The 14,282-nt window shown below is 47.0% G+C and overlaps 1 protein-coding gene across 5 annotated transcripts in view; it reads right to left on the bottom strand.

The window, feature by feature from the left end:
• fynb (FYN proto-oncogene, Src family tyrosine kinase b) overlaps positions 1–14,282 on the bottom strand; it is an 83,734-nt gene that overhangs the window by 6,052 nt on the left and 63,400 nt on the right. For 3 of the 5 annotated variants that reach the window (XM_071201874.1, XM_034075692.2, XM_034075693.2), the window contains 4 exons: positions 9,797–9,900; positions 9,546–9,695; positions 4,663–4,827; positions 800–979 (listed from right to left, as the gene is read on the bottom strand). In XM_071201874.1, the coding sequence (XP_071057975.1) occupies positions 800–979; positions 4,663–4,827; positions 9,546–9,695; positions 9,797–9,900 (599 nt within the window). Of the gene's footprint in view, positions 1–799; positions 980–4,245; positions 4,402–4,662; positions 4,828–9,545; positions 9,696–9,796; positions 9,901–14,282 lie in introns of all 5 variants that reach the window. The other 2 variants (XM_034075695.2, XM_034075694.2) reach the window with 2 other exon arrangements.

The raw sequence follows: 14,282 nt of genomic DNA, 5'->3' as shown, positions 1-14,282 counted from the left end.
AGGCTTTGGATGACTATATTCAGTCAGAAAAAAGGTTTGGTGAAATTGAAGTGAAATGTAGCAAAGCACAATCGGTCCCTGATCAGACCCTCTACAGGACGAGCGGTCCCACAAACTGCTGGCTCTAGAGATGGATTGACGCCCTTCCGTTGCAGAGAGCTGCAGGTGTCTCCGTCTGTGTCCATGAGCTGCGAGTAGACACCCAACTGGCACATATGGAATGAGAGCGAGGGTAGCTAAAGTGTTGCATTGGCCTGGAACCCTCACGTCAACAGAGCGAGAGACAGAGCTAGGGTGTCAACCGGTTCTGGTCCCGAGCTGAGCAGTACGAGTTGGGTCAAAGAGTCGTGTCTTCAACGTGCTGAAGCAGCTGCAGACGCTGCTGCTGCTGCTTACAAATCACTTATTACTTATCTAACATACAACAACTGGCATTTAGACTCTTATTGCACTATTTCACTTTTTCACTACTTTTTGTATTTAATATGTACCTGCACGATATGTGTCTGTCTATCAGTTGTATTGTGTTGCTCTGTTGGTGGAGCCTGTGACCTAAGATTTCCATCGTCATAACTACACTGTAGCTATGTTCGTATGACAAATACAAACCTTGAACAAACTTTACATTTTAATATGACTTTCAAAAGTTCTGTTGGATCAAATGTAGGATTTTACATTTAACTTAATTCATGAATCATTTATCATTTATGAGCAAAGAACTGTAGTCATGGCTGTGTGTGTGTGTGTGTGTGTGTGTGTGTGTGTGTGTGTGTGTGTGTGTGTGTGTGTGTGTGTGTACCTTGGCCCATGTACTCTGTGACGATGTAGATGGGTTCCTCGGACACCACGGCGTAGAGCTGCACCAGCTTGTCGTGGCGCAGCTTCTTCATGATCTGAGCCTCCTCCAGGAAGGACTCGGGGGACATGGTGCCGGGCTTCAGGGTCTTCACCGCCACTTTAGTGGTGCCGTTCCACGTTCCTGCACACCACACATGCTGCCATCAGTACAGGGGGACACATTCAACTCACACCAAGTCAGTCAGACAGACCCTGCTATTGAGAGGTGACTGTGGGCTCATACAGGGAAAGGACGCGAGGGAAAGGACGCGAGGGAAAGGACGCGAGGTGAACGTGCTGTGCAGAATGAGATCAGGAGACGGCACGAGAAGCAGCTCCTCGCTCATCCAGTGATGTAAAGTAACTGAGGACAGCTACTTAAGAACCGTACTTAAGTAACATTTGGATGGACTTGTACTTTATTCAAGTATTTACATGTTTTGCTACTTTGTACTTCTACTCCACTACAATTCAGAGGTAAATGGTGTACTTTTCCTCCACTACATGTATTAATACCTTTAGTTACTTCACAGATGTGGATGAATGATGTGAAATCTAATCAAGTGTTGAATCAGACTTTAGTTCCACCTGGAGTAAATCCACCAGCTACCCTGCAGTCTACAAAGTACTTCAGACTAGCTGCTCCTTCACCAGCTTTGAGAACACTTTCATGATCAATCATTATAAAACATATCATAGATATTATTCTGAAATGGACCAATCTGCACAACGACTACTTTCACTGTCGCTACTTTCACTATATTTTGATGAGAATACTTTTCTACTTTTACTTGAGGAACATTTTGAATGCAGGACTTTTACTTTAACAGAGTATTCCTACACTCTGGTACTTCTACTTTTACTCAAGTACAAGATCTGAGTACTTCTACTTTTACTAAGTACAAGATCTGAGTACTTCTACTTTTACTAAGTACAAGATCTGAGTACTTCTACTTTTACTAAGTACAAGATCTGAGTACTTCTACTTTTACTCAAGTACAAGATCTGAGTACTTCTACTTTTACTCAAGTACAAGATCTGAGTACTTCTACTTTTACTCAAGTACAATATCTGAGTACTTCTACTTTTACTAAGTACAATATCTGAGTACTTCTACTTTGACTAAGTACAAGATTGAGTACTTCTACTTTTACTCAAGTACAAGATCTGAGTACTTCTACTTTTACTCAAGTACTAGATCTGAGTACTTCTACTTTTACTAAGTACAAGATCTGAGTACTTCTACTTTTACTAAGTACAAGATCTGAGTACTTCTACTTCTACTAAGTACAAGATCTGAGTACTTCTACTTTTACTCAAGTACAATATATGAGTACTTCTACTTTTACTCAAGTACAAGATCTGAGTACTTCTACTTTTACTAAGTACAAGATCTGAGTACTTCTACTTTGACTAAGTACAAGATTGAGTACTTCTACTTTTACTCAAGTACTAGATCTGAGTACTTCTACTTTTACTCAAGTACTAGATCTGAGTACTTCTACTTTTACTAAGTACAATATCGGAGTACTTCTACTTTTACTAAGTACAAGATCTGAGTACTTTGACTAAGTACAAGATTGAGTACTTCTACTTTTACTCAAGTACAAGATCTGAGTACTTCTACTTTTACTCAAGTACTAGATCTGAGTACTTCTACTTCTACTAAGTACAATATCTGAGTACTTCTACTTTTACTCAAGTACAAGATCTGAGTACTTCTACTTTTACTAAGTACAAGATCTGAGTACTTCTACTAAGTACAAGATCTGAGTACTTCTACTTTTACTCAAGTACAAGATCTGAGTACTTCTACTTTTACTCAAGTACAAGATCTGAGTACTTCTACTTTTACTCAAGTACAAGATCTGAGTACTTCTGCCACAGAGTTTGTTTCTGAAGGATAATCAAATGGATACGAGACTAGGAGTGGACATTGGTTTGTGATTTTGGAAACTTGCACAATGTAAATGTATTCTAGCAGACCGGCCTCTCAGGCCGGTGGCTGGCCTCTCAGGCCGGTGGCTGGCCTCTCAGGCCGGTGGCTGGCCTCTCAGGCCGGTGGCTGGCCTCTCAGGCCGGTGGCTGGCCTCTCAGGCCGGTGGCTGGCCTCTCAGGCCGGTGGCTGGCCTCTGCTGTGTCAGGGCATGCAGTCACTCAGTGATGCCTCCATTCTCTCATTCTGCAAGACGACAGCATGTCAGAGTGACCCCAAGGGAAGACTTCACTCTACGGAACATGTGCATGCTGTGATGTAGGGGTGGGGGGGGATCACCTTCTGTGAGCAGCCCACACTGCTGAGCCGGAGTATGATACATACATCATATATGGGGGGGGGGGGGGGGGGGTATCACCTTCTGTGAGCAGCCCACACTGCTGAGCCGGAGTATGATACATACATCATATATGGGGGGGGGGGTATCACCTTCTGTGAGCAGCCCACACTGCTGAGCCGGAGTATGATACATACATCATATATGGGGGGGGGGTATCACCTTCTGTGAGCAGCCCACACTGCTGAGCCGGAGTATGATACATACATCATATATGGGGGGGGGGGGTATCACCTTCTGTGAGCAGCCCACACTGCTGAGCCGGAGTATGATACATACATCATATATGGGGGGGGGGTATCACCTTCTGTGAGCAGCCCACACTGCTGAGCCGGAGTATGATACATACATCATATATGGGGGGGGGGTATCACCTTCTGTGAGCAGCCCACACTGCTGAGCCGGAGTATGATACATACATCATATATGGGGGGGGGTATCACCTTCTGTGAGCAGCCCACACTGCTGAGCCGGAGTATGATAAGAACGCACAGCCTTGTGTTCTGACAGTGGCCAATACTAGACTTATGACCTAAGCACGAGTACATGATTTACATTTGAGGTAAATAAGTAGATAAATAGATTATTTGGTGCATTTAAAAACTGACTGAATGATCAGTGTGTGGCGGAACAGTTCCACCTGCACACGGCTCCTGCCCTTCAGAGGCAGCGAGCCAGCTGACGGCTCGTTTAGACTTTGACTCACGGCCATGCTCGGAGCTCATTCCCGCAGGCGGCCGGTCGTTTCTTTAGCTACTCCCAAAGCCTTTTTACATTCCTTTCTTTCCTTGATGTTATTATTTTTTTAATCTATAATAATTGTAAACCTTTATTTAAACTTGGCCATTTTGGAGTGTGGGACTGTGCGTGAGGCTGTACTCGATTCCTTACTAGGGCATCTCCAGAGTCTTAGTTCTCAAGAGACCCTGAGCCCGTGCAGGGTGCTGGGGAGCCCCTTTCACTCCCACGAGCAAACTCAACTGCAATGCTTGGCATATTACAGAGGGCAGGTAACAGGACAAAGGAAGACGTTCACATGTATTCGCACCAGGGTGCCCGCGGGGGACTTTCTTACCGTAAAACACATCAGCAAAACATCCCGTGCCCAGCTTTATTTCCATCACAAGAGTGTCTCTGCTGATCTCCCAGGCATCATGACTCAAGCCCACAGTGTCAGGGATGTGGTTCACACACACGGCCGTTAAATTAAAGCACAAACCATCCGCATTCTCTACATGGGGAGGGAAGGGAAGGCACACAGGGTTAACTACTGGGGAGGGGGCATGCAGAGAGGCACATGGAAGGGAGCCACCTTCAGACGGGGAAGCAGAGCCTCCGGACACACTGGACGTGGTTCATTTGGAAGGGAGGCTCAGAGCAGGAGAATGCTCCTGCCCCCCTTAGAGGCCAGATTGGTGGCTTGTGTCTGGTGTCTCTGCTGGCTCAGTGTGGCCCCCTCCATGTGGCCTCTTCTTCCAGAGGCGATCCGTACCCATCCAGACCTCCCCAAACTGCCCGTTCCCAAGACGCTTGATGAGCTGCAGCGACTTGCGCGGGATCTCCCACACGTCCTTAGTTTTAACGGACAGGTCTGCGAGGCGGGGCATCCCCTTGTGGCAGGGGACCACCAAGCGGCAGCAGAGCCCGGCGGCCCGGTCTGCACGCAGCACAGCGAGGCAACAGGAGGACAGAAAGACACGTACAGAGTTAGCAGAGGGGGGGGGGGGCTCAAACCAACACACTAGGGTCAGGGCTCCAGCAGGCATCAGCCTGACGTCTCAACACCTCACAACTACACTAACAGGAGCTATCGCCAGGCGTCAGGGGGCTGTGTGTGCCCACATGATGCTTCCATGACCTTGTGACCTTTGGGCTTGGACATGGACACATGTCTGATGGGAAGCCTGCGGTACAAACTGGGAGCATGGACATCTGAAGTGAGCTAAGCATCCTTGAGTTGCATTTACAGGAACTAGGATCAGGCACTTTTGGATCGTTTGGATAATGCCATTCAATCATATCCACTTATAATATAGTCTTGTATTAGACTAATGCATGAAGGTGATCAATGTGTGTCCTTGTGTTCAGTGGAACCTGCTGAAGCCTTCTCTCTCTGTGTCTGTGGATGTGTTCATATCTGCTTCACATATCCACACACGGCATCTACTGCACGTCTGTCCGTCCTGGGGAGGGATCCCTCCTCTGCTGCTCTCCCTGAGGTTTCTCCATGTTCCCCTTAAACTGGGGGTTTTCTCTGGAAGTGTTTCCTTGTACGATGTGAGGGTCTGAGGACAGAGGGTCTGAGGACAGAGGGTCTGAGGACAGAGGGTCTGAGGACAGAGGGTCTAAGGACAGAGGGTCTGAGGACAGAGGGTCTGAGGACAGAGGGTCTAAGGACAGAGGGTCTAAGGACAGAGGGTCTAAGGACAGAGGGTCTGAGGACAGAGGGTCTGAGGACAGAGGGTCTGAGGACAGAGGGTCTGAGGACAGAGGGTCTAAGGACAGAGGGTCTGAGGACAGAGGGTCTGAGGACAGAGGGTCTGAGGACAGAGGGTCTGAGGACAGAGGGTCTAAGGACAGAGGGTCTGAGGACAGAGGGTCTGAGGACAGAGGGTCTGAGGACAGAGGGTCTGAGGACAGAGGGTCTGAGGACAGAGGGTGTGGTATTGTCATACTGATATCCTGCACACACTGTGAAGACACTGAGACAGATGTAACATGTGTGATATTGGGCTATAAATACACATTGATTGGTTGAATGTACATCACGGTATGCCTCAGTGTTCTGTGTAGCATCTGTGATGCCGGGCAGAACAGGCTGGGGGGGGGGGGGGTATGTGTGGCCACTTCAATAAACCAATAAAGCCAGATGGAGCTTTGCTCTTGTGTTTGATTGATAACTGGAAGTAAACACACATAGCTGTTCTCCCTGGAACCTGGTCTTGAAGTAGTCTGAATGAATATCCAGTGACCCAGATGAAGCTGGAGGACTGGGCAGCGGTCTGGGGGTTGGTCACATGCCATGTGCAACTTTGCACACGTACACACTTTACGATAATCGCAGTCATTTCTAAAAAGGGAGAGTTTGAAATGTGCACGTGGAGTTGTGGTGGAGCACGTGGGAGGAGGCGTTGGCAGAGTCTGCTCCAGATGCTCCGTGTTGATCCTCGGCCGTGTGCTGCTCACTGTATCTGATCTGCGCTCTGAGCTCAAACAGCCGTGCAGCCAGCGCTCATGTTTGCTTGTGATTGATTCGGCCAGTGGATTAGGGGAGAGTTTCCGTTTGAGCCGTCATGCTGATATCTAGTGAGACCACCCCCCCTTAACACTGCAGGGACGAAGTGACCCCCCCTCCAGGGATAAGCCCCCGGGTTGTTTGCACCAGGCAGTAAAGACCAGATAAAGGCTGTGGGGGGGGGGGTTCAACCTGCGGCTCCACCATCAGAGCCCACCTGGCTGCTCACTGCGTGGACCCTCTCCTCACACCACACATCATGGAACGCCGTGGCGGCTTCAAATAAGAATGCTGTGCCCTCAGTTGTGCCCTCTCCCGTTACTCACACGCTGTTGGGTTTGATTTGAAAGCTCTTTGTGAGCGAGCGGTTCCTTAACTTGCTGAACAAGATGTTGTCTTGGATTCATTTAGTAGCCACGAGCAGCAGCAACACGTCTCCTAAGTGTGCTCCACAGGAAGCACACTGTTATCTTGATTCTGAAAACATCTTCATTTCACATGTTATAATGGGGCTTCTTAACGTTGCTATCTCAAGATAAGAACAAACTGGGGGGGGGCTGCTTTTCTCTTTAAATGTGATGTGCATCCAGATGGGCAGTGGTCAGCTGATGTCTGTACACACATGAGGACAGAGGAAAGCACAAAGCAACACAAGCACAAGCCCTGAAAAGAGTCCCGGTTAGTTGGAGACATGTCGTCAGCTCCATATGTCGTCTCTAGAGGTGACACATGCATGTAGTGTAGAAGGTCAGGGATACTTGACATGTGACAAGCACACAGAGAACCCATGGTGCTGACTGTAGGGTGTAAACATCAATATGTCAACGTGCCAATTAGAGCATGACAGGAAACACATCCTTTCTCAGTGAGAAGACACAGAGGAAGAGGGGGTACACAGAGGAAGAGGGGGTACACAGAGGAAGAGGGGGAACACAGAGGGAGAGGGGGTACACAGAGGAAGAGGGGGCACACAGAGGAAGAGGGGGAACACAGAGGGAGAGGGGGCACACAGAGGAAGAGGGGGAACACAGAGGGAGAGGAAGAGGGGGAACACAGAGAAAGAGGAAGAGGGGGTACACAGAGGAAGAGGGGGCACACAGAGGGAGAGGGGGTACACAGAGGAAGAGGAAGAGGGGGAACACAGAGGGAGAGGGGGAACACGGAGGAAGAGGGGGTACACAGAGGAAGAGGAAGAGGGGGAACACAGAGGAAGAGGGGGCACACAGAGGAAGAGGGGGCACACAGAGGAAGAGGGGGTACACAGAGGAAGAGGGGGAACACAGAGGGAGAGGGGGTACACAGAGGAAGAGGGGGAACACAGAGGGAAGAGGGGGGCACACAGAGGAAGAGGGGGCACACAGAGGGAGAGGGGGCACACAGAGGGAGAGGGGGCACACAGAGGAAGAGGGGGCACACAGAGGAAGAGGGGGCACACAGAGAAAGAGGGGGAACACAGAGGAAGAGGAAGAGGGGGAACACAGAGGGAGAGGGGGAACACGGAGGAAGAGGGGGTACACAGAGGAAGAGGAAGAGGGGGAACACAGAGGGAGAGGGGGAACACGGAGGAAGAGGGGGAACACGGAGGGGGAACACTGATACCATGAGGACAACTGAAGACCCTAACCCAAGTCTCACCCTGTAAACACACATATGGCGCCAGGCGCCCCCGTCTGCACCCAGAGGAGCAGATGCAGACTGGGGCGCCTGGCGCTTCAGAGAGTCGCCTTTCCGGTGGAACAAAGCAGTCGCTGTGTTTCCTCTTCACCGCTCTGAGGACTGAGGACTGAGGCAACACATGCCTTTGGTTCCTAGTGAATAAAGAAGCGTGCACGGTAGAAGGTGGACATTATGTGACATATCTTAGTGTTGCATTTCTTTCTGGTGCGTCATGGTAACAGCCACCTGTCATGGCTGCATGTGATCATGTGACCAGATGCAGCCACCTGTCATGGCTGCATGTGATCATGTGACCAGATGCAGCCACCTGTCATGGCTGCATGTGATCATGTGACCAGATGCAGCCACCTGTCATGGCTGCATGTGATCATGTGACCAGATGCAGCCACCTGTCATGGCTGCATGTGATCATGTGACCAGATGCAGCCACCTGTCATGGCTGCATGTGATCATGTGACCAGATGCAGCCACCTGTCATGGCTGCATGTGATCATGTGACCAGATGCAGCCACCTGTCATGGCTGCATGTGATCATGTGACCAGATGCAGCCGCACGGCGTCTGCTTAATGCTCTGGATCAATGCAAGGAGACGGACAGCGGACTTTGACGTTGCTGTATGGACAGATACAAACGGGGCCGCTGTGCCAATGCTCCATCATAACTTAGGTCTCCATGGCAACATCAGTCTGTTTCCTCTCTTAAATGGAGCGTGCTGCAGGTTAGAAGCTCCACAAGGCAATAACAAATAGGCTTAGTGCTCAAAGGTAGGTTCTTGAAGTAAGTCAAATACATGAACCGGAATGTGTCCTTGCAATAACCACAATAAATACATGTATCAGGAAATATCCTTAAATACAAAGCTAACACACTGAAATGAATCTTGATGACATGAATACTGTATTATGTGGTGTGGCTTAGTGAGAAGTGGGCAGACCAACACAGGGTGGATGTCTCACAGTGTGGATGTCTCACAGGGTGGATGTCTCACAGTGTGGATGTCTCACAGGGTGGATGTCTCACAGTGTGGATGTCTCACAGTGTGGATGTCTCACAGGGTGGATGTCTCACAGTGTGGATGTCTCACAGGGTGGATGTCTCACAGTGTGGATGTCTCACAGTGTGGATGTCTCACAGTGTGGATGTCTCACAGTGTGGATGTCTCACAGTGTGGATGTCTCACAGTGTGGATGTCTCACAGTGTGGATGTCTCACAGTGTGGATGTCTCACAGTGTGGATGTCTCACAGTGTGGATGTCTCACAGTGTGGATGTCTCACAGTGTGGATGTCTCACAGGGTGGATGTCTCACAGGGTGGATGTCTCACAGGGTGGATGTCTCACAGGGTGGATGTCTCACAGTGTGGATGTCTCACAGGGTGGATGTCTCACAGGGTGGATGTCTCACAGTGTGGATGTCTCACAGTGTGGATGTCTCACAGGGTGGATGTCTCACAGTGATGTACCTGAGTAGTGCTGCACCAGCTGCTGCAGAGTGTCAAACTGAGCCCTGGTGGTGATGTAGTAACCGCCACTGTCCAGCTTTCGGATCTTATAATGCTTGACATGGTCCCCTTTCACATCGTCCCAGTCCCGTATGGACAGAGAGAAGGCACCTGGGGGACACACCGTTCAGAGACTCAACATCAGGAACCTGACTCCGATTGCAATCAGGGAATGTCTGAGTGACGCAGGTTGATAGTGTCAGTGGGCTCACCCTTTGTGGTTTCACTCTCCCGGATCAGATAGGTTCCTCGAGGATTGCCAGTGGACAGCAGCTGCCTCTCTGCATCCTTACGGCCCAGTTTACCAAAGTACCAGCTGCAATGAGAGGAGAAACCATGGTAACCCAACAGCAGCTTGGTCAGAAGTAGAATAGACTGCAGGAACGTCCTCTTGCTCCAGTCTTAGTTTTGTTTGTTTCTCACATAAGGCGAGTTTCAGACTTCACCGGGTCGTTGTGAGATCCAGATCATCGTGGAGATGTTTCCTGAGAACTCATTAGCAGCCCCTGAACAAGGCCCCCACTGATCCAGGCACCATGTCAAACATCACAGCCCCCTTTAGTCCTGTCAAGTTACATTGTCTCTTTCGTTCAAAGAGCTCTGACGAGTTTTGGATTTTGAGTGCAATACAAAGTGATCCTGAACACGGGACATGTTATTGTGAATCCCCCCAAGCAGACTGTCTTCTCCTTGGTAACCTTTAGAGCCAGTATTTAGCATTGTGGCTGACACACACACACACACACACACACACACACACACACACACACACACACACACACACACACACACACACACACACACACACACACACACACACACACACACACACACACACACACACACACACACACACACACACACACACACACACACACACACACACACACACACACACACACACACACACACACACACACACACACACACACACACACGTAATGCTGACTGTGCTCTTTGTCCTGTATTTCTTTCAATTGTATTTTGAGAGACTTCACTTTTTCACTACTAGAAAACGAGGAGTCCTAATGGCAGTGATGTTTAACATTTGAAAATGTAAGTTAAGATGTGCATATCTTTGTCATTAGGCTCATGGAGAAACCCTTGTGTGATGCAGAAGGAATGCAGACTGTTGATTGGACAGGAAGGCCCTCTGCCTCATGTGTGGCTGTGGTGTGGGACACCATCGTCCTACATGACCTCCAAGATGTGGGCAATGGGGGCAATCTACAGCCTCATTCTCGAATACCCCAGCAATATGACGTACTCTTTAAAATCTTCAGAGAGTCAGCATCAAACCGGACCAGTGCTGAGCAAGAATCCATAGGCTCAGAAACACACAGCTGAGATCAGCTGTTTGCAGCAGTGTAGTTGGTACAGGTCTTATATGAACGCAGCTACTGACATCCTCAACACAAATGAGATGCACATTTCAAGCCCTGTTTGTTTGGAGTCTCCTGCTCTGAATTATTGATATGTCTTATTGTCAGTTACAGTTTTGGAAGTATTGAGGTATTAAAATAACATGTTATAGCAGACAGTTTAATACAGCATATTTCTGGTATATTCATTTGTAATGTCACCTGATATATAAGAAGTGTGTTGAATTGTGTTGTCACTAATATATGTGTGTTTTTATATATTCATATGTGTTAAACTTCAATGGAAGAGTACATTTTTTGGACGAGAGGTTTTTTCTATTAATATTCCTATAATGATGTCCCATCTTTAGTAGATTAGCGCAAATGGTCTTTTCTTCCACTTTTGTGTTATAATCAAAAGGTGTTGTTTTGGCTATTTGTGAGTAGGTGAGGTGCAGTACAACCTGTGATTTCTGCCTTGAGTAAAATGATTACCCGTGGAGGAGTATTTTTCAGAAAGTCAGTAGAAGAGGCCCAGGAGTCTCTTTGCTAATTATCAATGGTCTTTGCAATGAACAGCAGATGTACCCATGTTAAGTGAATTGGTGAGAGGTCAGAGGAACTCCAAGAGAGGGGCTTCCTCAGATATAATACAGTTAAAGCCTTGTTGGTTAGTGGTTCACATCCAGCATGTATTAGCTAAGAAACGATAACAATGTTGGTGCGTAGCTGCATAGGGGAAAATGTGCGCTCGTGGGCAGACTTAGTTAATTGGATAATTCATATCCTGCAAGACTCCTAGAGAGGCCATGGGATAATGGTCGTTCTGAATGTATCAATACATGTATTCCTGTTAAGTGAGCTGACTTGAGTGAGGAAGTTCAGAGGAGGCTTTAGTATATAAGAACAGTTAACCTTTGTTAAGTTAACTAATCCTAAAGATGAGACGCAGAGAAAAACATGTGACATTTGTGTTGTAGGCTGCATAGGAAAAATGTGGGTGTTCATTGCAGTGGCTATACCAAGCCCCCAGGAAGTGCGCCGGAGTCTGATGAGAATATTTGTTGTGGCCAAACGGCGGTACTACACTTCCTTTAGGTTGCTGGGCCCAGAAACACTGTTTCCCATTGACTTACAGTGGTCTGTAACTCGTTGGATATTTTTTTTTAAACTAAATAAACTACCCAGTATGAACACTTGTATAGCCCTTATTAAAAACATTTGTTCCTCAAGTTGTAAAAATGTGCTAATAACGTTATTCTGAGAGTTATTTCCCTCGGCATTATGAACGTGCATCTAACCCACGGGACCGTGCCGCCCGGCACGTTCATGTTACGTGTTCAGCACTACATGAGTTTCTCTTTACCCATGGATGCACAATAACAACGGACCATATCGCCTTACTGCCAGCCCACGGAGCTGTAATATATATATATATATATATATATATATATATATGGAAATAGGATATTGTTATTTTAACTCCACCACAGTAATCCATCATCAGCTTCACTTTTTAGATAAAGTTTTAACTCACAATTGATCATAACAGGCTTCAACATATACATTTGTATATATTACCAAGTGGTTTTATGTACAACCCACACAAGTATCATGCTAAATGAAGCTCTGTTGCTTGGACATCACTAGATCCTGATGTCAGCGTAATATAAAAGTACATAACCATTGATGTGTAACTTAGCATAATGTACTAGCTAGCCGCTAGCTGCTAGCTGCTAACTACCGCCTCGTTAATATAAATCCAGTACCATGCTGTCATGAACGCGCGGTGCTGTTACGTGTACGCAAGTTCACGTGCTTAATGTGAACGAGCCTTTTGGGCGGCGTGGTTAAAGTTGCGCATGCTCTATGAGCGCACATACGGGTACTTCTCAGGCATGCCGGGTAATCTGTGACGTTTCGCTCTCTCAAAAGTTGGGCCATTTTGTCATCATGCGCCATTGAGCAACTCTCATAGGAATGAATGAGGCCCCGCCTCCCACGTTGTATCCAGTTCTTAATATACATCCATGGCCTATACATGCTGTGTGATTATTGATCAACTGTACCTGTGTTTGTTTTATTTGATTCCTCTCTGTTTTATTCTTTCATGTCCTGCGTGCTAAATTGCCACAACATCTTGGAGTTGGCTTAAATATATGTGTGTGCTTAATTACTCTGTATGAAGTAGGAGCAGTTTGCATGGCAGGACACTCTCTTCCTGACTGGCTGCCGTGGTCCGTATCTCACGCGGTGGTAGGAATTGAGCCCGGAGTACTCTGTATTTTGTACTGTTGCAGAGTGCTCTGTATTTTGTACTGTTGCAGAGTGCTCTGTATTTTGTACTGTTGCAGAGTGCTCTGTATTTTGTACTGTTGCAGAGTGCTCTGTATTTTGTACTGTTGCAGAGTGCTCTGAATTGTGTATTGTTGCTTTTAATGTACCATTAAAACAGATTATTGTGTAACCTTTATTCTGGTGCTTTGAGTTCCTTCTTTTATACATTTGTTGATCTTATGATATAACTAATACATCTGACTCGAAACACATTTAAAGTTCAAATCAATCCTCATCAATCAAGTTTTTACATTCAGAACTTGAAAATGTGAGTTATAATAATAACAAAATGTGAGTTTGTTTGACTCGGAAAATAAGGTTTACTTGCACTGATAACGTTAGATTAGTCTTTGTTTTAACTTTAGAGCTCAATCAACTTAGACAACTTAAAAAGCAATGTTGACACAACTAGAACTTTGAAGTATATCAACTTGATGAACTTGAATCAATGAAGAACAAGCTGATTAAATCAAATTGAAGACAGTCTTTGTCTTAACTTCAGTGGACGGTTGGCAGCAGGTCTGCGTGTGGTGCACTCACTAGTTCATGTCCTGCTGCCTTGTCCCTGCAGACCTGTGCTCACGTAATTCTTTATTCATAGTTTCATGAGGAGTAAACATCTTCAACTAGCATTATTATAGCAGACATGTTTCAGAAGCTGCGACTGAACATACTGATAAGAGAGAAAGAGATCATAAAGAAGTGAAGGATCACCTTCTGAACCCTAACCTTCAAAGTGTTTCCCTCATGCGCTGAGACTACATCGAGAGAAGAAAAGAGCACAGGAGCAGTGCGACACCAAGGTGTATTCACAGAGGAAGCTGCACCCACACCTTCACACTGCCTCAGAGTCCACTGAAGGCATCCTCGTTCAAGAGACTATAAAAACATCATCGTATGTGAGAGTGAAACCTAATGAAGGAGCATACGCATCGTAAACACACACACACACACACACACACACACACACACACACACACACACACACACACACACACAC

Source organism: Pseudochaenichthys georgianus, chromosome 24, assembly GCF_902827115.2.
Source record: "Pseudochaenichthys georgianus chromosome 24, fPseGeo1.2, whole genome shotgun sequence".
NCBI classification, from domain to species: Eukaryota; Metazoa; Chordata; class Actinopteri; order Perciformes; family Channichthyidae; genus Pseudochaenichthys; species Pseudochaenichthys georgianus.
The sequence above is the reverse complement of the archived record's forward strand: the minus strand, read 5'-3'. Positions and strand labels throughout refer to the sequence as shown.